Source organism: Emydura macquarii, unplaced genomic scaffold (genome assembly GCF_026122565.2).
Source record: "Emydura macquarii macquarii isolate MOO-44397 ecotype Brisbane River unplaced genomic scaffold, CSIRO-AGI_Emac_v2 contig_691, whole genome shotgun sequence".
Classification (NCBI taxonomy): domain Eukaryota; kingdom Metazoa; phylum Chordata; order Testudines; family Chelidae; genus Emydura; species Emydura macquarii.
Window position 1 is genome coordinate 14,973,115 of NW_027130828.1, and position 27,509 is coordinate 15,000,623.

The window sequence follows — 27,509 nt, forward strand, 5'->3', positions numbered from 1 at the left end:
TGGGACCAACCCAGCTACAACAACACTTCATCCAATGATTAAATTATGTGGTTAACTGGACCTTGAGGTTGTAGGGACCTCACACTGTTAGGACCGAGGAGACAGAGAGAACTGGCAGCCCAGGGACTCCAAGGTCATGTAGACTCGCCTCGCTGAGTGACTCATGGCTGGGAAGCTGCCTTCTCACATAAGCAGTTATTCAGGCAGCCAGGATTTGATGAGGTGGCTCGATAAATCACAGGCATCCTATGGGAAATTAACCATGGTGGGCAGGGAGAGGGAGAGGAGTGGGGGAGATACTGGACTCCCGAGGTAGAAAAGTAGTCCTTGACCTGTACCCCATGAGATAAACCCCAGCAACGTCAACTGATTTGCTGGGATACAGAGGGGCCTTTGAGAACCTGTAACTGCTTGGGGAGGGGTGTGGAATGAGAGAGGCCCAATCTTGCAGGAGTGTGTGCAGGGCAATGCTGGCAATTCTTCCCCTAATGAGCCAGGCGCAATAGCATGTACAGACTGTAAGGTCACAGTGCGTGCCTCCCAGGTCTCTAAAGAGCTAACACCTTGTAAAAGTGAGCTCAGCAATGATGCCTGCACTTTCCCCTTTTATAGGGGTTTATTAATGCAATTTAAAAGCCCTCCCCAGCTTTTTCCCAGCTTAGCTATGCTATTGGGCTGCTGTTATGGTTTTGTGAGATTTTCTTGCTAAATGTCGTCCTCGTGTCTGAGACTGACGTTAACTCAGAACAGGCCCAGACAACTTGAGGGCTGAGGAATGACTCTGCCTCCCAGATGTTTTTCTTGTGGTACCTTCACAGGACCAGCCCAAGAAACATCGAAATAGGATCCCTGCATACGCCACTAAATTTTGAAAACCTCAAGTCGGGCTTCTGTCCAACCCATCTCAGTATTGGGGTCTCGCGGTCTCCAGTGCCAGGACTAGCAAGTGCTTAGAGCCATGCCTGCTTACCACACAACCGGGTCTGTGGTCAGCGGAGCAAGCACAACATTTCCCATGAGTCTTTGTGGGAGCCTGCAGCTTGTACCCTTGAGAAGTGTGGATTTTCTGAGGGAGCCAGCCCACACAATCCTACCACATGCCCAGCAATGGGGGTGCCAGAGGGAGACTCCAGGGAAGCAAGGTTGATGGGTTCCTCTGGCAGATTCCTTTGCTAGGAGATGTTCAGAAAAGGCTGTGGAGGACTAGAGGGGGTGAAGAGATTCCACCACTGCCTCTTTCCTCATGCATGGCTCAGGAAAAGGGAATGTGAAGAATCTGAAGCAAATTCAAGATCTTCCTTAAGCCTAGGCTATGCCAAGGGACTGTACCACATAAGAACGGCCACATGGGGTAGATCAATGGTCCATCTAGCCCAATACCCTGTCTTCTGACAGTGGCCAATGCCAAGCGCTTCAGAAGGAATGAATAGAAAAGGAATCATCACGTGATCCATGGATCATCCCCAGAATAGCTCAGGTACTCCTCTCGCCTGGAGGGATCTTTGCAGGAGGCATTTCTGCTAGACAGAGCTGTAGGGAGAGCAGCCTACAGCCCTGGTTCCTCCACGATCCCAGCTTGGGACCCTGCTCGTGCCTGTCAGCTCCGCAAATCAAGCTGACCCTGAGTCTTCCTACTCGCCAGGGCTGGAACCCAAGTGAAGGTGAGCAGTAGAGGGTCCTTTCCATGTGGCCTTGCAGAGTTGGCTCAACACCTATGCCAGTTACATGGCTGAGCAAGAAGCCACAGTCCCGATCATAGACGGTGCCGAGTGTTCTCTGCAAGGTATTGTCAAGTCTCGTTGAGGTCAGTCGAAGTTGAGGGGTCTCAGCATCTTCTAGCATCTGGGCCTGGGTTTGTATCAGAAAAGGGGTCAGGGAGAAATCTCCCTGGCAGTGAGTAATGTCAGAGGTCCAAGACTAGCAAGTGCAGAGCTGTTGCAATCAGGCACTCAGGGCTCCATGCTTAGACAGATTTCCAGCCCCCTTGAGATGCATCTGTGCTGTTGGACAGATAATGCCTGTGAAGCAGGAGACACCTTCCAACTGAGCTCTAGGAAAAGCAAAGCCACGTGCAGCAACTAAATGCAGCTTCCCACGTTTGCCTTCTGGGGCTCATAGCACTGGGCAGCTTCACTCCCTCCTGGTTATCCCAGCCTGCTTCGTATCCCACTTTCCTTCTGGCTACAGTCAGCTGCAGCCTTCCACTCTTCTTCTGAGCAGGAAGGCCACAAGCACCTGCCAGCGCTGTAATAGTGTCTGTGTCTTCACATGGTCCTCTGGTTGCATAGAAATCTCTAAGGCAGGCAGAAAAGGCTCCAATGCGCTAGTCTCTGCCTCATGATCATCAGATAGATCGTGTAGGCTCATTGCAAAGAGGTGAGCAGCCAGTCAGACACCTTGCTGATGTTTCTCCCCACAGTTCAGTCTGGGGAAGCACCCTCTTCTCAGCTGGCCCATCAGCATTTCCTATGGGGAGTTTTTCCAGAGAGCCCCACCCTCTGTGATTGGGGGCTCACCCTAGTTCGCTGTTGGGGAAGGGGTTCTGGATTCCCACCCCATGGTTTTGCTTTTCCCCGTATGCCCGACCTCTCCAATAAGCTGCATCAGGCCAGGCTGCCTTTGCCTTTTACTGTGAATGTAGTGCTGGAGTGGGCGCTTTCTAACCTTAGGACAGCTGCAGCGTAGGCAATGTCAATTTCCACCCCCATATGATCCTCAAAGGAAACCTGCACAACATCTTCAAAAGACGAGCCTGGGAGCTTAAATTCATAACTTTGCTAGACACTAAAAACCATGGACTGAATAGAGACACTGGATTTATGGCTTATTGCAGCAATCTGTAGCCCACTAAACCTCCACCCTGGCTTTTTTTTTCTCTCTTTTTCCCCCTATGACTGGAGGGACATTAATGGGCAACTTCACGTTGAATGGTCCTTTCAAATATGTGTTAATTACTTATGCTAAACAATCCGTTCCACCTCGTATTTAGCTGTGATATTCTGTGTACCTTTCCCAGACCGACTGAAGAGCTCTGTGTGAATCTGAACACCTGTTTCTGACACCAACAGAAGTTGGTCCAATGAAAGATATTCCCTCACCCACCTTCTCTCTAATATCCTGGGACCAACTACACTGCACACACACAGTCTAGCTTTGTGGTTTTTTTCCCCCTGAGAGCCGTTGCTCTGGAACACCACTAGAGGGTAGCAGTCACTCACAGAAAGCAGATTCTTTAGCCATGTGCCCCACCTAAGACACTTCAGATGAGGCTGGTTGCACACAGGCCATCTCCCACACTCTCCCTTACATGAGCGCACCCTCCCTCCCCCCGCCCCCCCGGCCGTTCTCTCTCACACATACTCCTGGTCTAGGGTGACAAGATGTCCTGATTTTATAGGGACATTCTCAATATTCATGGCTTTTTCTTATATAGGTGTCTATTATCCCCCCATGCCCTGTTCCAATTTTTCACACTTGCTATCTGCTCGCCCTGTCCTGGTGTCATGAGCTTAGGCTGCTGCACACACGTTCCCACAATACATGCTGACACCGTTGCACACATAGATGCTCACACTTTCACGTTCATGCTCACACACACACACACACACACACAGAGAAAGCTGGGTCAGATCAGTTAGTTGCTGTATAGCCCAACTACATCCCAGGGGAGATTCTGCAGTGCCCAGCTCACGCTGACTGTGTGTATGTGCTGTTCAGCGCAGTGCAGTCTTGCTATGCATTTTGGTCAGTATAAATATTGTGAGTTCTTGCTATTATTCACTCAGATCCAGCAGTGTGCTTGGCATTGGGCAATTATTGTAGAGGTGGATACATAGCAGTGATGGTGCTCTGCTGAGGTCTTTGTGGATATTGTAGTCAGGCTTTGATGGCAGACCTGAGTAATGTCTGCCCATAACTAATAGCAGGCACAGTTATAGCTGACACACTACTTCATGGCTCTGTTGTTTACTGCTCTAACAATGTCTTGGTACAGGAGAAACTCCCAGGCAAATACTATGTTTGATTTTTCTTTCCAACTGTCTTGGGGGAACCAGCAAACAAATGGGATTTTATTGCATTAAGTAATAAACTGGCACCCCCAGAAACTAGAGCTGGTGCAGGGAATATACATCATCCATACATTGCCGCTCCTCTGTCTCACAGTAGCGGGGTCTGTCTAAGACCTGGTCTACATTTAAAATTGAGGTCAACCTAGCTATGTTGCTCAGGGGTATGAAAAATTCCTATTAAAGCATCATTAAGCTGACTGAAGCCCCAGTGTAGAATTCTTCTGTTGACCTAGCTATCGCTGCTCTGCTTACCTACACTGATGGAAAAACTTCTTCTGTCAATGTAGGAAGCATCTACACTCCAGTGCTACAGCCGCAGCGCTTTAGCTGTGCCCCTATAGTGCCCCGTAGTGCCTATAGACATGACCCTATGTTGTGCTGTCAGATGTCCTACATTTAGCAGGAGGTAGACATCAGGTGAGATGTAAAACTGAGGTCCTGAATTCTTAAAGATCAAGTGGCTTTTCGCAAGGGTTAGATGCATTACTCCAATTACCAGGGGAGATTCCAGCCTGGATAACTTCATGTCTGCCTCCCTAAATGCCTCTTGCAGTTTCAATTGGATATCATATTCTTCTTTCCTTTCTGTTCTAAATTCTGCCATGTTCCACCCATGAAGTTGTTGCATTTTTGTGGTCAGTGGAGTGATTCCTGGTTTTAGAAGATTGTAGATCCTTTAAAACAAAAGGCACTATATGATAATGGCCCTAACATTTCAAGGTCATTGTCCCCATGGAGATCTCCAGATGAAGAGCACGATTTAGGAGCTAGGTATCATTACTGTTTTAGTAACAGTAATTATTAAGCTCCCACTGGCATTACAGAAGGTGCTGTCCATAGAACAGAAATCCTCCTGCAATTTTAACTATCATGTCACAGCCACTGACTCTAGAATGCTGTTCTCATTTGCCTTTCAGTGAAGGGCTGTGTAAACTGCTTTAGGGCCATGCACACAAAGAGCTGAGTACCAGAGTGCCTGATGGGTTACCTCTTCCAACTCCTAGGTGCTGTGTCTTGCGTCCTTACGCAAACCTTAGCATTAAGCAGAAGAGTCTTAGTTTATTTTGATGTATTAATGTATTTCAGACAAATAAACTAATGACTCGCACAAGTTGCCGTGATGCATCTAACCACATCTATTGCGTGGCATTTCTAAGCAGGTGTTGCTTGGTTTCACTGAGTCGCCACAGGATTAGCAAAAGCCCATACTGATGAAAAGGTAGATGAGGAATCGCTCATCCATCACATTGATACTCTGTATTCCAGCCCCCATTGTCATGTTCTGCATGTACACCCGCTCCCCATCCCTTAAAGGTTCTTTAACAAGGTTTGGATCAACCAAAAAGTGACCCCCCCTCAAAAATATTGTCCCACTGGCCCCAGGGTATGCCATACGCTGTGTGTGTGTGAGTACTTTTGACGATGATATGTAGTATCTTAAAAGGACCCAGGCAGTGTAGACTTGCACAGTAATGTGAAGTTACTCTGGACCCAGCCCAACTTTCATTGAAGACAATGGGAGTGTTACTATTGGCTTGGGGGGAAGCTGGTGCATTTCAGGGTTTAGATTATAGGGTCTGGATCTGAACCTGTCTAAGCCACTGGCAAAACTCCCACTTATTTCACCAGGAACAGGGTTAGGCCAGAAGTGTTTTAATCCAAGAAGCAAATGGTTACCTGAGCCCTTGCACTAACAGCATGTAGGAATATCACACAGAGACTGGTGAAAAAACCAGACTGAGCTTCCAGCAGTAAGTGAGTCTTCTCCAGATCAGAGTCAAGTTCACCTGCAGGATAGGGCCCTACTGAGAGTCCTTTCCTCACCCAGATAAGCGGTGAGTAGCCTCACTGGCCCATGTGAGTAACTCCCAGAGGCAAACTTCCCATCTTACCTACATTTAATGTATACGGGACAAACCTGTTTTCCAGCCCTGTTGCAGAAAGATCAGGAGAGACTGAGTGGGATGAGGAGTCTTGAGATTTCTACAGCAGGGCTCAAAGTGGTTCAGCGCCTCAACACCAACAGCTTTCAGCCCCGGTGAGAGGAGGAACAAGCTGGGCCTGTTGACAAGCACTGTCAGCAATAGGTCATTGTCCTAGTGTAGATGGGCTCTAAGGGAAGAAAAAATTGGAAGCTAAGACCTGGGTCATCTTTCTCTCTTTAGCCTCCTCCATCCCCAGGTGCACAGGGCAGCCACCAGTTCCCACCATTTATTTCAGTCTTGTGCTCGTCTGTTCAGGTTTCTGAGTATCATGCTGATGGACTTGGATTCTTTCGCTGTTGTTCTGCATAATGTTTCTCCAGGTTGCCCTCCTTTTTTTCTCTTTTCAGATGGTGTCCATAATATCACTTGCTGTGAAAGTTAGGTTGGTGGTATCCTTCAGGGGTGTCCTAAATATGTCCCTTGTTGACTCCTGACCATAGTTGATGTTTTAGATATGTTTGCTCTACTAACGTAGAGCAAATTTCTGATGTTGCAGGCCTCTCTTTCCAATGGACTCTGAAGATCTACTGCAGACATTTCCTTTGGAAAGAATTCATCTTCTTATACATTGTTGTTGTAGATTTCCATGTCTCTGCTACATAAAGGAGGACAGACATGATCCTACTGTTAAAAATTCATAGTTTTGAGTCAGTGCCAGTTATGCTGCTCTTCAAACATTTCAAGTTTATGAAAGTTGTTTGTTACTTTTGATATTCATTGCTTGACATCTAGCATGATGTCACCATCACTGCACATCTCACTCCTTAGATCTGTAAAATGACCTACTTCGTCTGGTGTTTCTTTGTCCAGTCTGTTGGTTACTTTTGGAACATTGATAGCCATATATTTTGTCTTCTTGTTGATGAACAAACCAACTTGTTTTGCTGTATCTGCCGAAAGTTGGATCTTTTCTTCTATTAAGTGATGTGTTGAACTAAGGAGTAAATTGTCCTCAGGAAAAAGTGAGGTCATCCAATCGTGCTTTATCATTTGCCCATAAAATTCTTGGTTGCCTTTTGCAGTTATTTTCCTCATGACATAATCAGTGACTAGCGTAAATAATAGTGGGGACATAATACGCCCTTGTTTTGTCGCTGCAAGCTATTGGCTGATTGTCACCATCTCTGACTACACAATCAACATTATCGCATAGATCCTTGATTGTTCTAATTATTTTTCCCCTGGTATTCTGTAGTATGCCCTAATTTTCCAAAGACTGTCAAAGACTTTTGGAAATCTATAACACTTCTCACAGTGGGTGCTTGCCACTCTACACTTTGTTCAATGATAATTCTGAGAACAACAGGACGGTGTGCACATGATCTCAATGATCTAAAACCTGCTTGTTCCTCTCTAAGTTGAAGGTCTGCTTGTTTCTTGATGTGTTCCAGGATGATTTTGCCCTGGATTTTTTCCCATGCAGACAGAGTAATGCGATTCCTCTCCAGTTACTGCCATTAGTAAGGACACCCTTCTTTGGCAGTTTTGCTACAAGAAGTCTCTTCCACTGGGTTGGGTTCTTTTCTTCATTCCATATTCTGTAAAATAGCTCAAAGTGTGGAGGGCTGTTTCATCACTTGCTTGAAACATCTCTCCAGTAACATTATCCTCTCCAGCTACTGTCCCATTTTTGAATTCACTGATGGCTTTTCTAACTTTTTTCATTGTAATATCTCCTAAATTAATATCAAGTTCTAGTCCTTGTCCTTTTAAGTTGACCTAGCACCTTGATTTTGCTTTTCCGGGTTGATAGGTGAGACCCTAGTGGCTCCATCAGGAGCACCTTGCTCCCTTTTCAAAGAGGAGTCTCTCTGACCAAGGTCCATGCCGCCAGATCATTCAGAACATTTGGGGAAGAAGAGAGTATTTTCATTGGTCGCGAGCGAGGAGGAATGGACTGTGCTTCCCTCAGAATTCTTTGGCTGTTAAACAAGAAATAACCCATTTTCAGAAAGGAGCCGAGGTCAACCGCTCAAGGTGTAAGTCAAAGTCTTGAGCTCCTTTGTTTATCTTCAGAATTCATGCAGCCCCTTTCCATGCTGCCCCACCAATGTGGTCCAATCCTGAACATGCTGAGACCCCTTTCCAGGGCACAAGGGGAATTCATGACCCATTTGCTCCTTGGCTTCTTCAGGGATTACCTTGGACAATATACAAAACACAGACCGGGCTTTCCTCTCCTTCTCCACATTCTCTTCTTTGAGGATAAGGGAGAGAGAGATGATCCCAGAAGGGTCCCACACTGGGGGACCTGTCTACGTACCTCTCGACCCTGGAGTCGCCTTTGTACCATGCCTCCTAAACCCCTCCCCTCTTCCTCACCTTTCCCCCTGCTTCTGAGCTCCCTCAATCCCACACTGGCACTTTCCATTGGCAGAGGTGAGGAAGGTCAGCATGATGGATTCATTGCACAGGTTATGTTCTTTGGACTGTTTTTCTTGCAAAGAGAGGTGGTATTTTAAAACCGACGAGAGGGCAATATTGTTTTTGTCAAGCAAGCTGTCATTCTGCATGTGTGGAGAGGCTATCTCACCTGCTCTCCAAGTTCATATGCATCTTGGCAGGTGGAGATCCATGGAGCTTCATTTGTATTCTGCAGCAAAGGCAGTCTCTTGAATATAAACTTTCTCGGCTACATCAATCAGCCAGTGGGGTCATTTAATGTGTGACAATGCAGGGGGATTGCTGAATTCACGACCTAGGCCTTCCATGGGTTACCATTCTCCTGCAGCGAGAGGGGAATTTTGTCTCTAATGTATATTTAATCCTGGCCTACCTCAGACTGCTTCTCCAGTAGACCTTGAATTTGACCTGGAAGAACCAAGGGATAATGTTTGTGCAGTCCAGTTCTTATTATTTCCTGTGTTATGGTCGCACTTAAGAGCCCAACCACTATTGTGCTAGGCCCTGTACAAACACCTAGGGAAAGGCAGTCCTTGGCCCAAAAGAGTGTGAATAGACAAAAGCAGGAGAAGAAACAGAGGCACAGAGGGGGAAATGATTTGCCTGAGTCAGTGGCAGGATCAGAAAAAGAACACAAGATTTCTGATTCCTAGTCCAGTGCTGTAGCTATTGGACCATGCTGCCTCTCAGTCCAATGCTATTTGCAAGCATACTTCCGGAGGGGTGCATTGTAGAATGCAGTTTGCTACGCTGAGGCTATCACAGCTCATTCCTTTCTCACTCTGTGTAGAACCCAAAGTGATAGAGATTTGGCTTTAGGGAGACGTGCATTTTGCCTATTACTGGTAGACATCTCACTACCTCCATCAGCAGTGTGTTTGGTCTTGGTGAAAGGCAACAGTTCTGAAGTGCCCTAGTTGTGTCATAATGGATGCCAACCTTCCTCACACTGCCCCACCAGTGTGCTTCAATCCTGCACTGGTGGGGCCACCTCTAGGGACTATATGGATGTTTGATTCCCATGCACCGCCAGTCCTTGGTCTCTGCTGAGACTGTCCTCCCGGTGGCCAAGGACCGTTATGCATGGTGGCAGGAATGTGTGTGTTTGAGAGATTTGGACAGCTGTCCAGTGGACTGAGATCACTGTGGGCCTCATCTCCAGAATGAGCATCTACAACACCCGCTGACTGCAGTTCTTACCAGGCCACTCACAGGCTTCAGACGTTAAGGCTTTCAGTCCGTACCCACCAAACCAGAGATGCCAGGAGGGAAGGTTCCATATCCCACTATAAATGTCCTGTGGCAATTGCTTCTCCTTCTCTTCAACTTCCATGCACCTTCCAGACTCCTTGGATACCCTCCTTCCACCCACCGCTGGCTGAAATCTGGAGCGTACGCATCTCAGATGAGAAAGGTATTGTCTTAGTAAATCCACTCAGTAGCTAGAGTAAACAAACAAACAAAACACCCTTTAACTGTGTCCAGAAATGAAAGCAGGCCTTCAGAACGGCGTGTCTGCTCACACCTGCCTCTGCCGCTCAGCTCAGCTTCACGGCTTTCCCTGACAAGATTGGAAAGAGCCTGGAGCCACCTTTCAAGAGCATAATCCCTCCAGTAATGGGTTCCAGCTTTCACGCTACATGTCTGTATATACTGCTCTCTCCCCCGATGCAGCGATGCCTCCTTCACGGCCTTGTTTCGTTTATCCCAGTAACTACCCTGCTTTATTCCCACTGAAAGATTGCTTAGTGGGAATTTGCTCAGACTTCTTGCGATGTCTTTGATCCCGTGTACACAAGAGTTCTCTGACATTCAGACAGAGGGTGTGGGGCTCCATCTCTGGCTTAGAGGATAATGAATGAATGCTGTGTTTATTTGTATTTCTAATTGGCAAGTGCCTTGTCAGATCAGCTGCATGTCACTGTAAACTGCAGGCACTTAGGCAACCCGCTTTCTTTCTTAGCCTCTTCCTCAGTGCCATGGGGCAGCTGCCAATGGCAATAGCCTCCCCTCCTGGTGCCTCTCCTGGGGGATTGCTGTGCTCAGTATACATTCGTTGTTACCCATGCTCTTTATCTGGATGTGTAACAGAGATGTGTTTCAGCTGCATCAGCTTCCCAAAAACAGACAGACTATGCAGCTCCAGGCTCTCTCCCATGGAACATCCCTCCTGGGAGCTTCTTACAGCCATAAAGCTGTGATCTTAAATTGTGTTTCAGGCTCTTTAGGTGAGAGACCACGTCTGCTGTCAAAGAAGAGGCCACTCGCTGGGAGAGCCAAAGCCTGAAGCCTGTTCTCAATTTTTCACTCGATCTTATTCATGCAAAGCTCTCATTGATCTTGGCAAGAGTTTGGCTGAAGTAGGACTTCAGGATTTATCTCCTTGGAATTGGAACTGCCAGGAAGTTGCACAGTGGTTGCAAACACTTGAATCTATTTCAGAAAAAGCGTTGTGTTAATGTTGTAATATTCATTAATAACTCTTTGTGCTTCCATGGCCCCTTTCATCCTGGTATCTCAAAACACTTGGCAATGAGGATTGAGCAGCAGACCCCCCCGCTTGGGGTGTAGAAATGTATGATCCTCATGACAGAAGCAGGATTTTCTTCTTTTCCTCCAGCTTACCTTCAAAATCTCCTCTGCCTTGTGTTTGGTAGTCTGCTGTCTCAGTTTTGGCTTGGTTTGTGCCATACCTAGCAAGCTCTTTCATTTATACATATTTGGGGCTGACACAGCGTCATGACCTCATGTGATGGCATGGCAACACTGTGTGGTGAGGTGAGGGGGTATCGGGACATGTCAACTTGGTTCTGGAGGAGAAAACTTCAAAGGTATCAAGTGTACAGCTCCATGCTGCAGCCGGCTCCGTGAGGAGCAAGAAGGTCATGTCCATGCTCAATCACCCTCATTCCGGAGGAGCTTATTTTTAACATTCAACCTATTTCCCACCCCGCTTCTATTCAGTTTCAGTGCCTTACCCCTTACTCCACAACAGATACCCAGGGGTCCTAGGGCAGTAGGAGGGTGGGGGCAGGATTTGAACTGGAGTTCCACCAACTTTGACATGGCCGCTTTGGAGATGGAACATTTTTGGGGACAGGGACTATCACGTACTACCTATTTGTACAGCACCCAGCACCCAGCACAACCTAAGGTGGTTGGTATCTAGGTACCACCATAGTTTAGATAATAATAGTACTCCACTACAGGGCTTGTCTCATGCCAGGCAATGGGGCCATCAGGCCAGACAGCTGGTCCATGTAATCTTGCCCAGCACTTGATGATTAAGAGTAAATCATGATGCCCACCATCCCCAGTTCTGTGCATTGGGGAAGAGCAGGGGGCGGGCATCCTCCCTTCCTCACCTCAGCTGCCTGAAGCTTCCTGTCTTTGATCCTCACAGAGATCACACCTCCCATGGTTTGATGCACCCAGAAACCCATGTCAAAACCCCACTGATAGCGCTTCACGTGGTTTTGCATGGCTGAGACCTGAAACCCACAGCAGCCACAGTCTCTCTGCAAACTGGGCGCAAAGTTGTTTGAAAGGGACATGAACCTCCCAGCAAAGCTGGTTTGGAATGAAGGCTGTGTGTCTGGGTGAGCTTCCATCGGTGTCGGTGGTGTACTGGAGAACACTATTCCTAAGCAGAAGAATTGGTCAGCGTTGATTTTGTCTTTTTTTTTTTTTTCTAATGAAAAATAGCTTGTTTGTTTCTTTGTTTTTGTGTTTCCCTAAATGAAAACTTTCTCTTCTGACTAGTATTTTCCCTTTTGTTTCACTGGAAAAAGGGGCCGGGAGAGAAGAAAATAAGGGAGACAAAGAGGAAAGGGGGACTGAAAACATTTTCTTTTTCAAAGACCACACATCTTTGGGTTTTGTTTTATTGAAAAATCTGAAAAAAAAATTCAGCACCTTAAAGCACAAAAATGTCCGTTTCTTTAGGAACATTTCAATGAAAATACTTCCCATTTTTCGACCAGCCGTACCAAGCAGCGATGTGAAAATCTCATGTTTCTCTTTATCTCCCTTACCTTCTTTTGTGCCTACATCCCAGCCTGGTCCCACAGGACCTGCGCTGGAATTCGGTTTGGGGACAGAATATGCTTGATTGGGCAGAAATGTATTTTGTGCTGGTTTTTTCCCTCCTCTCTCCCCATTCTCTGAACAGAAACAACTGAACTCGGTACCAAGAAGGAGCTCAAGTCCATGCCATTCATCACCTACCTCTCAGGCCTGCTGACGGCTCAGATGCTGTCGGACGACCAGCTGATCTCAGGCGTGGAGATCCACTGCGAGGAAAAGGGTCGCTGCCCTTCCACCTGTCATTTGTGTCGGCGCGCAGGCAAGGAGCAGCTCAGTCCATCCCCGGTGCTGCTGGAAATAAACCGGGTGGTGCCCCTGTACACGCTGATAGCGGACAATGATACGAAGGAGGTGAGTAAGCTGGGGATGAAGCCTGCTCTGGAAACTCCTCTCTCTCCCTGCTTTACTTTTCTCTTCTCCCCACCGATCTGTCTATCTAGATTGGAAGCCCTCTTGGGAAACTCTTTGTATTTTTGTTCTGTGTTTGCTCCTAGCACAGTGGGGCCCTGGTCCATGACTGGGACTTCTAGCCACCACCACAAAACAAAGAAGAGCTATCTGTCATATCCATTTATCCTACACTAATCACCACAGTGTCTAACCCCATTATCCTCACCACAGCATAAAGATCCAAACATGGCTTGGTGTCCATGTGCCTCGAGCAGCCCTTAGCATCCCTTCCTCCCCATATCGCTCCTTTTCTCAGGAATCCATCTCTCCCTCCCTCTCCCCTTTCCAAATCATTCTCCCCTTGGATGCACAGTAGAACAGTGCAGGCAGCGCGCACGCCTGCCTGTCTATGTTCCTAACGTCCATCCACAGCTGAAAACAGAGCTCAGGATCTTTCCCACGGTCTCCCCTAGGATTGAACAAACCAGGCAAACTGTTGCCTTTGCTGTAGGATCAGGACCTGTAGTGGCACCTCTTGGACGTGCACGAGGAATCTGCCTGAGATCCTCAGTCTCCTAGGTGGCTTTGCAAGTCCCAGCCCACATCTTGACACAGCCCTAGCATGGGGAACCGGGCCTAGGAAGAGACCCCTGGGATTCACCCAACCAGCCACTGGAGGTCACTGTTACTCTAACAGGTGCCGGCGACACTGGGATCAGCCTGGCCTCTGGCACAGGTTTCGCGCTTGTTCTCTGCAAATCCTGCAGGACCGTAAATGTTAATCAGATGTAGATTTATTTGCTGGTTTCTTCATTCCCTGGTCCCCTGCCCCCACCCCCGGCCCCACGTCCAAAAATGACAGACCTGTTTAAAGTCACTTATTAGCACCGAGTCTGCACTTGATTAAGGGGCTCCGAGCGAGCCAGTGCGCGGCAGCCATGGGTGGGACGAGGGGAGCTGCAGGGCTGGAAATAATCCCAGACGCAAGTAGAGGTGTGACCACCTAGTGTGATTCTACACAGAGGGCAGAGCACTTCTCTCTCTGCATCCTTCCTTCCCCCTTCTGCACCTGCCCACTCTGCTGTCTGCCCCTCGCCCGCCTTTCCTCTGTCCTCTCTTCTCCTTCCCCGCCCCAATCTGCCTGCCCCTCCTCTCTGTGTAGCTATTTCTCACTCCTTTCTCCGTCTCCCTTGTTTCTCTCCCATCCGTCTTTGTCACCCTCTTGATCTATCCCCCGGCCTTCATCTCACAATCCCTCCATCTCTCTCCATCCTCCACTTCTTTCCAGCCATAGGAAGAGCCTGGGCTCCCTTGGCAAAGCTTCTCCACTCTCCTCTGTGCCCTGCATTGGCCCAGCCATCCCCTGACCATGGCTTTATCACCACTGTGGGAAGTGCCAGGAAGCAGGCGTGGCCTTAGCACCCCCACCTAGACCTGGAGACCTCAGACTGGCCGACCTTGTGGCCTCAACGCAGCCATGACACCACCCTGGGCTGCGATGGTACCAGCTTCTCCCCACCCTTTGCAGGGGGGAACATAGAAGATGGACAATCTTGGCCCTCAGTGTCTAAGCAGCCTCTATGCTTCCACCTCCAGCGCCATCCCGGCAGCCTGCCCTCTCCTTCCGAACTTTTGCTTGGACACTGATAACCCATCTTCCCCCAGCCTGACCCCGTAACTAAGAGGGCATGATTTCCTTTGGTAGCTGGCATTGCTGCACAGAGGCTGAGGCGCACGTTGGCTTCTTCGCTGGCAGCCAGACAGGAGGCGGCTATTTGCAGCTTCACACAGGCGGCCAGCTCCCAGAATAACACCACAAGACAATGACTGCTTGGTCTCCGGAGAGCACTCTGAGCAGCAGATGGGGCTGCCTGCTCCACAGCCAGGGCGCGGGGCAGTGACAGATAGTGAAGGCTGCCAAAGGGAAAGGGGGAGCCGCAAGGGCTTCAGGAATCAGCAGGCAGAGGGAATGGGGGCCTGCGGGGGAAGTAGCCTGGAGTGGGCATTGAACCAGCGTTATGCTGTGGGGTCGGTTGGGATGTTATTGGGATGGGAGGCGGGGGCAGGGTTGCTCCCTCAGGATCCTCTGCAAGCTGTCAGTTTGTTTTGGGGAAGGGGAATGGGTTCACCAGGAGGTGAGGGGTTAATGGAGGAAACAACAAAGAGACCAAGCCAGTCTAAAGCGCTCCTGCTGCTACTGCTCATCCACTTCCGTCCCCCCACCCCCTTCTCCATCCACAGGCCTGTGCAAGGGGGCAGGGCTGTCTTCTAGTCTCCTCATCTCATCCTCCTTGGGGAAAGCACCCCATCACCCCTCCCGCAGCCGCTACCGTAATGTGGCCTTCCTCTCCAACCCCCCTCCTCCCTCTGGGTGCCCAGAGTTCAGATCTCACTCTTCCCAGGCTCTGAGCAGAAGTGAAGTTCCCCTGTGCCCTGCCCTGGAAGGCCTCCTGTTTGGCTTGCGAGTTGGATACGGGCCGTGTTTCTCCAGCAGCAGCGTCACTCCCTCCAGCCCGCTGAAGAGAGATTGTCCCACCGGCCACAGCTGGAACCGAGTCCCTCATTGTACTTTCTGCTGAGGCCATGAACAAACCAACCACCCTTTCGCAGAGACTTGGATTAATGTGTGCGTGCTCCTCCCTGCACCTGCTAAATTTGCATCCAGAGAAACATGCCCCCAAAGGGAGCCCATCTCCGCAGGCGTGTGCGTGCAAATTCTAGGGAGAATGAGCCTTCCTTCCCTCCCCCCACTACTTTCTTCAGCAGCAGCTGCTTATTTCAGTGGGGTAGCTTGGATCCGAGCTGCATATTCTCTTGCACCCGTGCATCCCACGCCAAAGAGAAGGGGCAGGCTGCTCTGAGAACTGCAGGAGAAGGAGTCTTAGAGGCGGAGGCCTGCAGGAGAACACTGCACAGAAGGTCAGGGATGCAGCAGATGGCGGATGGTGTTAAGCTGAGTAGATGTTGTATGCCAGACGGTCACCATGTGGTACCACTGCACAGCAGCAGTAACCCAGGCCTAACGCTTCTTTGTCCAGCTGGAGTCTCTGACGCTTGCCTTTGTTACAGCCCCACTTACCCACCCATGGTCCCGCTAGGGGCCCTGGTTTTGTCTGTGGCAGGACACAGGTAATTAGCTCCTTTTGTCTTCCACGTCCATCCCCACCGCAGCTTGCTCTCTTTCGTGTGCTGTCCATCTCTCTCACACACTTTCAGTTATTTCATATCACTTCCTGCTTTGTTCTGTTCTATTCTTTTCCCCTTTGCCTCCCCCCGCTTTTTTAAATTCTTTTTTTTAAACCTGTACACTTTCATCCGGTCTGCTCTGTCCTTCCCTCTTTCCCCATTCCTTCCCTACCACCCTCTCCTTCTCTGGTCCTCGCCTCCTTTGTCTTCAGTCTCTTTCAGCAGGTGATTCCACCCTCCCCCTCAGCTCTGTGTCCTCTGTTGGCTGAGGCCGTTCCCTATGACTCCAGAGGCAATTAGTCATAATTCACAGCAGCCGGCCCCGAGCCCCCAGTCGGAACTCACTTGTGGGAAACTCTGAGCCAGGTCTCTCAGTACCTGTGTGGGGAGAGAGCCAAGATGTACCCTGCATGTCTTGATGCCCTAAACATGTTTTCTAGTGGGAAAAGAGCAGAATCCCCATTGAAAGAAAGAAGTGGGGTTGATATGCTGCAGTCCCTCTGTTTTAAAGAAGTTAGCTTCCTACGGGGTTAGGTTTGCCAGTAGGAGAATATGTAGTAGAACCTTGGGCTAAGTTCACTACCTATTGAAATTGATCCTACCAAATTGTGACAGCCAGGGCATGGGTGATCAGGCCTAATGGGTAGAGCTGGAGTCAGCAGCCAAGACCCAAAGCAAGGCAAAGGAGCAGGATCTGTCACAGAACCAGCTGGGAATCCAGAGAGAGCTTCCTGTGTCTCCTCCAGGCTTCAATAGTGCACCTGGAGCAATCAGGTCCCCGTGAGCACTGCCAGGCAGTCCTTCTGTGGGCAGCACATCCTGTGGTACTTGGCCCCGCCAGGCTCACAGCCTCTCGGTCGCTGCTGTGCCAGCGCTGTCAGGTGGCGAGAGATGCAGGCGCTGCTCAGAGTCCAGCAGAGATCTAGGTTGTAGTCCTGCCGCTCCTCACACAAATGCCCTTGTCTGGAGAGAATTCCTACTGCTGGGGTTGCACAGTGTTCGCTCAGTCCTCCCATGCACAGGGATGGTGAGCTAGGGTCAGGCACTTTACTAGGAAATAATGGACCAAAGTGAGCCCAGGCTATCAAGTCCCTATCTAACTAGAGAAGTTCACTGTAGTATCTGAGCAGATTACAACCATTAATGGTTTTTACCCTACACCGCTGACGGGCAGGGCAGATTTAGTGACTTGCCTGAGGTCACACAGAGAGTTAGTGGCAGAGCCAGGAATTGACCAGGTTCTTCTACAGGCCCAGCTACCAGGCCACTCTTCCTGTCCATTGGAGTCAACGGGAGTGGTGCCCTCCTAAGCCGGAGCTGAGTTATGTCACATAGACGCACACCCCATTTTTCTCCTGCCTGTCCCTCCCCGTTGCGTCTTTGTCCTGTTTTGGTTCTTTGAACGTTTCTTTCCTACTAAGGGCTCAATTGTAAGCTATCGTACACACCACGGCAAGGATGTAAGGGGTCACCAGGTACCCCTGCCCTTGCTACCCCATAGCATGGGTCAGAATGTCAGAGGGACAGCAGCTTTCAATGCAGCGTTACCGCCCATCCTGCGTGAACGGGCAGGCAGGGGCATGCAGCGGGCCACGCCTTGACTCCTCCCTCCCTCACCACACACCAGGACTGATGGAGACATGACCTATTCCAAGCACACAGCTGGCACAGATAACTTCCCTCACCCCAGAGTATGGGGAAAACAAGGAGGAACCAGATTGTGACTCTCAACGTCCCACTGCGGTTCCTGGTCTGCTCCCGGGGTAGGGTGCTGCCCCTTACTTGGGACAGGCTGTAAAATGACACTCGTGGCCTAGATGGTGATTTGCTGTAAGGAACAGCAGCTCTGTACGGGAGCAGAAGAGAAAGGTAATAAAACATTGGCCAGCAAAGCAACCTCCTCCAACATCAAGCTTGAGGCCTGCGGCTCGTCTCACCCAGTTACGGAGGTAGAGTTATTGATCTTTAGCACAAGCAACAGATACGGGTATCTAGGATTGCCATTCAGACCCCCAGGTGTCCGGCCTGGTGTGATTATTCAGACCAGATAGACTTTACTGCAACATGAATCACACAAACTAGCCTAGTTTTTTATCTCCAAGCACAGGAGCCACAGTTATTCCTCCAAAAACTCCTGTTTGCTGTCTCCTCTTGGAGTGGATAATACTCAGTCGATGTAGCTAATGCTCTCCTGTGGGATATCTGTAAGCAGATCATGAGATCTTCACATTTACTTGGCAAATAACCTGTGGGTTGATTCTTTGATAGTGAATATTCAAATTTTCCTGTGTGTTGCCTAACGGCAACTGGTCCAAAAAGTCACAGGTTGGACAGTGTTTCTGATTGCAGATAGGATGCACAAGCACTTCTTGTGCCAGAGCTGGGGTACGAGGATTTAAACGTTACTTTCTGCAAATACTTGCACACACAGATCTTCAAAATTCTCTTTCCGCAAACGTTTTCCTAGCCACTCGACTGCTCCAGTGTCCGTGGGACTCAGTGACAGGTGGGGTGAGCCCAGCCCAAGGAAATTCATTTAAAAATTCAGAGACCTATTCACGAGCCTTTCAGGCTCAAACTGCAACCCGTGACGCATGGCCTGATGTGGCTGTCTATGCTGTGACGCAGGGGCTATTAGTGAAGGGTTCTGCAGTGAAAGGCCTGCCAGATCTCCACTGAGAACTTCTGCGCTACCGGTCACATTGACGCGACTCAGCTGTCTTGGATGGAGCGGGTGACTTTGCCTCTTTTCAGTCTATAACTACTACCCAGCTTGGTTTCAAGTGATCGCCAGTCCTCTGCTTCCTGCCTGAGTCCAGCCTGATGTGAATGGGCAGAGAGACTATGCTGTAATAGTGGGTTTGAGCAATGGTCCATCTATTCCAGGATCCTGACTATGACATCGATCAGACCCAGATGTTTCAGCGGGAGGCGCAAGAAACTCTTTACTCTCAATGTATGGAGTAACCTGAGGTTTCTCTCTCTCCCCCATCATTTATTGGTCAGCTCAGCTCATGCCCTGAAGCACAAAAGTTTCTGTCCATCGTACATCTTTGTTTTGTCTTATGGAAAATCTCCCTCTCCCCGTGACACTTGGCACAGAATGCAATCGAGTGAACACGGCAGCCATTGAACAGCCCCGCAGGAAGAGACATGTAAAAACTTTGCAGCGTTTTCTCAGCCAGGCTCCAATGCCAAGGAAAGGAATCACTCCATCCTGCCTTTGTGAGGGTGCATTTTAGATGTCTGCCATGCCTGTCCTTCATGGCCTTTTGGTCCCCTAGGCTTAGCCCATGCTATTCCACCAATGTATTCCTACCTTGCATCAGCCTCACGTCCACCTCTTGAGTCGGGCAAGGTGATTCTCATGACACCTGGAGTTTCCCTGGCACTGCTCTCCATCCCTGAGCAGGGGGAACATCCATCTCTTGCAACAACTGGACAGGGGAAATTCCTCCGGCTCTGGCACAGCCAGGAGAAAGAGGAAGGAGACAAAGCCTGTAATATTATCATTCTCAACTTTCTGCTTCTTTGACTTCTCAGCTCTTTGCAGCTGTATGATTGACTAACAGCCCAGCTCAGTATAATCACCGAGAGGCACAGGCCGAGAAAGAGAGAGAGATCAGGTTTGCGAACTCTGTAAACCTCCAAGTCCCCTGGAGTAGGCTGCTGGAACATGAGCCAGCCAGCTAACCCTGAGAATGGAGATGTGCTGCTTATGCTTCCCCACACACACTCTGAACATCGTGGTACTGAGACCTAGAAGATTTGGTGCACGCATGGAGTGCTGGTTACCTGCAGGAATCCGCCTTCTCCACTGATTGCCAGCAAAGGGATGCTTGTTTGAAGGGTCAAACATGACTGGCTGGAATCTTCCTCTTTCTAGATATTATTTTCATTTGCATTGTGCTTTCCCGCATCAAAGAAACTGTAAAAAAAAAAAACCCAACAAAGTTCACACAGAGCAGCGCAGCCAGCTGCAGAAATGCTTAGAGGAGAGTGGGGGTGGGAGGGAGAGAAGCAGGGGAGATTAATCTAGTCTCCTGTGGGAGATTGATTCAAAGCCTTGTTTTCATTTAAGGAGACAAATGAACATCTAGTTAGAATTTTAGGAGACCCTTGGGCCCTTTATTTAATTGTAAACGTGAGTAATTGCGGTGTTAATCGCTAGCCATGGCCCCCTCGCAGCCAAGAGCACAACACAGAACAGAACCTGCAGGCAGGGCTCGCTGCATGACTGGCGCTGCCTGCGTGCATGGTCAGAACTCCCCTCTGCAGTCTCGGTACAGCCACCTCCCAGATGGCCCCTTATGCCTTGGTAAGAGGAGAGGCCAGGCTCCCTTCACACCCTGGTTCTTCCTCAGCTGAAGGAGGTGCCCAGGGTGGGTCCAGTCAGCAATATTGACCTTGATGTACTCTCTGGGTCATTGCTTTATCTCCCCTGCCCCCTGTGGAGATCGCTCCCTCCACACCATGCGCGTGTGTGCATGTGAGCGATCCTCCTGCATGCCTTGTACCCCTGTGGAGGGGAGGTTTCCTTCGACGGTAGCACAGTTCTTCATCACTCCCTGTGCTTGGATGGCTCTCGCTACACTTTGCATTCTCTTCTTGCAAGTGTTCAGCCAAACTGGAGCTCCCCTCCCCCCTGTCTCTGCATGGATCTGCCCTGCCCTGAAAAGACTTCGCAGAGCCAACACTGGACACTTCCCAGTGTACCAGAGGCCTTAAATTATGGCCTTGCTGGTGCCTCCCATCCCCCAGACCAATGACGCTCTCCTAGTAGCGCTAGAGAGATCTGTTTCTGCACTCATTACCTTCTCTCTCCTTACATAGGCTCGTAGGTATTGGTATGGTCAATATATATATATATATTTAAGGAGGGGATATCACCCACTTGCTTCTCTGCCCAAACAGGGCTGCGCTGGGAACCTGATCAGTAAATGTGCACCGAGGTTTGTCCCTTTAGAGCCAGTCCATCCTCTTCATCAGTGCTTCACGCACCCATCCTCAGCAGCTTTGGGAATCTGCCCAGCAGTGCCTCCTGTCTAGGGAACACTGCGGCCTGCGGAGTCGTCGGAGCGCTGTACCTGGAGGTGATGGATCACAAAGGGAACAGCGAACAGCCCCACCGATGAACCCAGCGATGCTGAAATCCCCAAATGCAGCTTGCGGTCCACCCCCCTTCCCTCTCCCTTTCACTCTCTGTTGCTGCACAGAGCAGATGGGATAAGCAGAAGGAGATTTAGACACATATTGGCCATCTGTCCTTCTTAAATCTGGCCAAGCAGACTTCCAATAGCCAAGCAGAAAAATCCAACGGGGAATGCTTTTTCATTGGCTCTTCACGGCATTCCTGTTAAAGTATACCCCTCCCATGGTCTCCCAGCCTGATCGGTCCGGCCAGTGGAGCTTGGCCATCAGGCCTACATTCAGGAACAGAACAAGCTCCAGTCGGCATGTGAGATCAGGCCCATGTTCTTGGCTGAAGAAGGCACTGCTTGGGTCAGAGGAAGCGTGCAGTGTTTGCAGTGATTGAATTGAGCCTGACCCACGGAGGCACCCTGGATTTATCCCCGACTAAGAGATCCCCCTCAGAGACCACAGGGTTGCCTTAGGGTGGTTGGATGCATTGTCTGAAAGGTTGTGACTGTTGATGAAAATGAGACCATGAAAGGAGAGAGGGAGGGAAATCCCTTTGTCACACGTGCCTGACTCCCCCCTCCTTCCAAACCTCTCTCTGGTTCTGGGCTGGGAGAAGGGATTGTAACTAAGAGTAACGCACCCCGGACAAGACATGTCTCACCCCTGTGGCTATGTCTGCACTAAGCTTTCTCTTGGAAATTCCCTGTACTGCAGCAGCAATGGGGGTTACTGCCATGTCATCTAAACCTGCTCCGAGCAGGTCTAGACAACACAATGGCAAAAGCAATGGCAGCCTGTGTAACCTGCCTCTCCCACCAGGACTACCACTGGGAGGAGAGTGGGGGTAAGAAGAAGAGCTCAACATCAATGAGGCTTTTCCTCCTCCCACACTGGCCAGTCTGAGCTGGGTTATGTGTCTGCCACCTGGTGCCATGACCTTGCTTTGCTGAGTAGAGTGAGGGTTTGGTCACTGTCTAGGTGGGACAATTCCAGGTGCTGCAGGAAGTGGTGTGGGTGACTCAGCAGGGGGTGCTGTTCCTCCTGAATCAGTCCTGATCTCCATGCTCTAGTCCCATGCACAGAGGCACTGCACTGCCTGAAGTTGTGTATTTCAGATTAATGCAAACCCCAGTGTGACAGGGTGTACCAGCATTTCATGACCCCCTGCAAGAGGCTCTGCCATCTTGGCACATTCCACCCTAAGAAGCTGTCCTGCTGGAAGGAAAGAGTAGAGATTTTGGACCTACAGGGGTTGCCTAGAGAGGTCTCTTGTGATCAGCTGCAGGCAGAACCAGCGAGACTTGTTCCTCCAGTGCCTAGAAGGGCTGGCAGCCGACAGAAGCCAATGAGGGCCCAGCAGAACAGATAAAAAGGGCTGGCTGCTTCTACTAGGGTGAAGCTAGGACTGGCAAGGTTCTTCCTGTCCTAACCCATGTAACTTGGCCCAGTCACAGGCCTAACCTTTGATAATATTGGCCTTGGATTCTGGAAGGGCTAGTGACTGTCTTATGGATTTCAATGTCCAGGTGCCTAGTATGGTTCAGTATTGTTGATTTTTATCCATCGGGCACCTGGCTCAGGTGAGCCAATGACACCGAGGTGTTTTTTATTTTTGCTAAGCTCTTCGGGGTAGAGGCTGTCTCTCATTTTCTGTTTGTTCGGCACCTAGAACAGCGTGACCTCTAAGGTACATCTACACTGCAGTGAAGGACCAGCAGTGTGGCTGTAACTGCCCCGGGTCAGCTGACTCAGGGCTAAAACTCTGCAGTCTGGCAAGGTGGTTGGGTCTCAGAGCCTGGGTTCCAGCCTGAGCCTGAACATCTACACTGCAATTTTTAGCCCTGCAAACCCGAGTCAATTGACCTTGGCCCAGACACCTGGTGCCAGGGCTTTTTTATTGCACTGTAGGTACGTCCACACTGCACACTCACTCTGGGCTCTGACTTACCTTTGAGCTCAAGCCTCCCTTCTGTCCGCATGCAAATCAGTCCTGACTCGGATGAGCAAGCACTCAAGCCCTGGGTCTAGGACCTTGCAGGAGGGGGTCAGAGCCATAGTCCCGCTGTGACTCGGGTCCGAGCCCTGTCGTTTTGCAGTGTGGTGCAGCTCCAGTGGCAGACCTGAGTCAGAAGGTCTGCGTAGTGCAGTATGGACACGTTAGCACAGGCGTGAGACCCGAGTCCAGCAATTGCAAACCCGGGTTTACAACAGTGTGGATGCTCAAGAGCAGGCTTGGAAAACACCTGAGCCCCCAAGCCCGAGTCCTGCAGAGCTGGGTTCACAATCTAGTGTAGACACACCCGAGGTGCTACTGTAGCACAGCTAAGAGTAATTAATCAATTGGCATTTTAGAACGGGATTCTAGCTGGGCTTTGGCTTTGATACCTGCTTTTAAGCTGATATCACCAGCACACATCCATGCCCCATTATTCCCAAGGCAGATGCTCGGAGAGGAGGGGAGAATCCATTCCATTGTATTCTATTTGGGTTCTTAAGCTGCACGTGGGCAAAGAGTTTACTTGCCATCCGTGATGGTTGAACCCCCTGTAATGGGGTGGCCTGCCCCTTTAAAGATCAGGAGTCAGTGGGCCAGGCAGCCTAGTTCAGTTAGCTCCACCCTGTGCCACCTGCTCTGCATGTGGGGTGTATGAGGAGGAAAAGCCCAGCAGTGGGGAGAACTGGGTGGGGAGGAAAGCAGAGGGACTGACTGCAGAGGAAAGCCCAGCAGCTGAGTGCTGGCTAGGGAGGAGAGCAGACAGATTGCTCCTGCCTGGGGGTGAGAAGCCTGGTTGAGGGCCAGGAGCTGTTTGAGGATTGTGACTGGCCAGGGTCTTTGGTAGCAGGAAGGGGGGCTGGACTGGATTATTGGGGTGACCAGAGCCTGGTACCTGTTGGCGGACGTGGAGACTGCCAGCTGGGACCTACCTGTAAGGAAGAGGGCTGGATATTGAGCCCAGCTAGACCAAAGATTCCTTTCTTTTGGGGGGTGGTTTTGGACTTTGTCTAAAGGATTCTGTTACCGTGGCATGGTGGATTTGCTGGAGGGTCAGATCAGCTCTACGCTGGGAGCAGGCTGAAGACCAGCGTGGGGAAACTGAGGTGGATGTGCCACAGTACTGGGTCTCACTGTGAAGAGGTGCCCCAGAAGGGTGAGTCTTGGTGCGTTCCCCGCACCCTCTGTGCCAAAGCTCCTGCCAGGGAAGAACGGGAGATTGAAAGGAGCTTTGAGAAATCCAGCAACAGTGTGACTCAAAGACCGAGTTGGATAACGTGAGCCGAGGCGCAGTGATGCTTCGCCATCCCAGTGAGATAGTCCCATTTCCAGCAGGGATTTGCTTTGTCAGATGATGTTCAGGCTTGGCAATCTGCGAAGCAAACATCCCCGAGGAAGGTGCGTTCAGCAGGCTGAAGTTCGAATGAAGTGTACGCATAAGTTTACTGGGACAGACCCTAGGAATACTGATCGTATCTTCCCAGATCCACAAACACACGTCTCGGGATGCTCTGGGCTGGAGAAGGAAGTGATGACTGGTGGGAGAGGACAGGAGGATTTGCTGACAGTCAACTGTCCAAGCACCTGCAGATCGGCTTGGGAAGGTCTCTGTTGGGCTCACAAGCCAGTGTAGGTATTGACCAGCGACAGCATGACCAGGTCATCCCTTTCCATCTTTAATTTCCACGAGTTAATCACTCTCCCTGCTGACATCTCAGTTTGCCCTGGAGGCAGAGCAAATCTGGACATGGGGAAGTCAGCACCATAGCCTGAGGAAAAGAATCAGGGGATACATTAGTGCTGAAAGTGTCAGCGGATGCAGAGGGGAAAAATCAAAGCGGAGCTAGAGCATGCCAAATTTGGATGTATTCAGAGCGCTTTCTGATCTCCAGCTGGCCAGGAGATACTGTGTACAAGGCTCTGATGTTTTGCTCTTATCTCTTGAAGTCTGTTCGAGCAGACAGACATTTGTGCACCTTCCCATCGGTCCCACTTTTCAAGGCTGTTTCTTTGCGGTATCACAGAGCTGCTTGTTTGAGGGGAGAGGGAGGAGAAATCTTCACATGTGATCAGCAGTAATGCCAGGGTATTCACAGGTTCTTGGTTCCAACACTGCAGCTCTTGCCAGCTTCTCAAACACTCGTGGGTCCTCGTCCCTCCAGACTGCGCAGAAGCGGAAGGCCAGGCAGGCTGCTGAAAGAAAAGAAAACATGCTGTGCACGCAGATCACTTCCCCAAAGCAGGGTCTGAAGACATGGAGGGTCAGTGCCAGTAATTTATTTTTCCATGGACAGAGTTGAAAAGGAGCCAGAGCAACTGGGGACAGTGTTATTATTAGGTGTATTTTTTTAAATATATCTTAATTGGCAGTCATCATTCTGGCATTAATACACTGTGCAAAGGTTAGCCTTCTTGGGCCTCCTCCTGATATGGATCTCGTCCACATCCGACATGCATTAGTGAGACAAGAGAATGGGCGCATTCTGATCTGCCCTATTGTGCTATAATAGGGAGCTTTGTATCCTAGGTGTGAAAGCAAAGCCAACTCGCCAGGACGGGAATGTCGCTACAGTATGAATGTTGTCTAATGCTGCCAGGTTTTCCAATTTCCTCTGCTGCTCCCTTGGTTCCCATAAATACCAGAAGCCAGTGCATTGCCCATCCTGGATCCTTTCCAGCACCCTGACCTTTCTGGCAAAATGTTGAAGCCCTTCCACTGCATCAACTGCAGGAGATATTGCTCCCCAGGGACAGGCAGCCGGAGAAGAGGAGGGTGTGAGCACTAGATGTGGTCACCTGCCAACAACAGTAGGGAAATTTCACCCTCTTTTACTGTGAACCTGGAAGACACTTGCAGACACAAGCTTCTTGATCCTGGAAAGAGTCCGGCCTCAGAAGTCCTTTATTTTTATCTCCCCCTTTAGATGTTTTAACTTATATGGAGGAGAATTTATCTCCAGTTGAAGCCCATTGAGTCCTGCTGCTGGGGCTTGAAATGCACTGTAATCGAGGTCTGATCTGAAATTATAGTTCTGTCTGTCTAGGTGCTTATATGGCCCTAATCACTGCAGAAACTTGGCTTGCCGATAAAGGAAATCCTTGCCCAGGCCATTATTTGTATTACTCTAGTGCCTAGGGACCCTTGTCATGGACCCATGTGTGAGGTACTGTACAAACTTCAGCATTTATCTGCACAGGATTTGCCCTGTGATCTTGATAAAGGTGTGAACTGGCTGCTGTATCTCAAGAGCACTTCTTTCTCCACTCCCCAGAGCTGTAGCTGCATTTGACAAGGAGGCTCATGTGGTTAATAGACCCCAGTGTCAGGGTAGAGGCACAAAAAGGCAGAGTGTTTATCTTGGCCATGGGACTAACTACCACTGTCAGGCCAAGCCCTTGTCTTGGCTAAGTTAGCAGCTTCAGAGTGGAAGAAGTGGGCTGTGGCCTGGGTTCTTCTTTCCAGAAAGATGTGACATTGCTTTGAAACTCATGGAGTGTTGCCTAGATATACCTGTTATTGATGCCTTGGAAATGTATCAGTAATGAAGACTGTGTAGCCAAGTCACCCGGGAGCACCTCAGGCACCACAGAGTAACAGGTGGGGCCGAGCGGGAGTTAGACAACGTAGTACAGATGAGGCACGTATGAAGTGAGAAGTGATGTGAGAAGTGAGAAGCTCCTCTTGGTTTTGAGAGTCGTGTTGATTTCGAGCCCTATGCCTATTCCTCTTGGCAAAGGGCCTGTCCCCAGTACCATTCGAACGAGGTCGTGGAGTAACAAGAAGCAGATGGAACTCTCATTCTTTATTGCTGAGGTTGGTCTAGCCAAGAAGTCAGTCACTGGGGAAATACAGAGATTAAGGTTTGAGAGGCTTACCCGGGAAACCAATGCAAGACACGAAATGTACCAGAATAACCAATTTCTGTCGTAACTCCATCCAAACAGTCTAAAGCCATATTCCCTCATTTCCCCCACAGAAATGCATTTCCACATTCAACCTGCCTGCATTTTTCCCCTATACATATATTTCCCTTTGTAATTCTTCCTGAAAACGAGGCATGGACTAACCGCAAAAGTTCCTTCATCCAAAACTAAGTAAGGCCAGATTTCCAAGGCCTCGACAACCACAGCTGAGGCCAGATTTTCAAAAGCGCTCAGCACCCAACATGCACCGAACCCTCTAAGCTCTTTGGTAAGCCTGGTCCCCCTAGTAGGAGCTGAGTCCTTCTGAAAATGCTGTCCTTAAAGCTCAAG

General features: G+C 49.7%; 1 protein-coding gene across 2 annotated transcripts in view; it reads left to right on the forward strand.

Annotated features, from left to right (window-relative positions):
• The window catches only part of ASTN2 (astrotactin 2), a 567,068-nt gene that overhangs the window by 394,933 nt on the left and 144,626 nt on the right, over nt 1–27,509 (forward strand). For both annotated transcript variants that reach the window (XM_067542151.1, XM_067542150.1), the window contains one exon: nt 12,630–12,895. In XM_067542151.1, the coding sequence (XP_067398252.1) occupies nt 12,630–12,895 (266 nt within the window). The remainder of the gene's footprint in view (nt 1–12,629; nt 12,896–27,509) is intronic.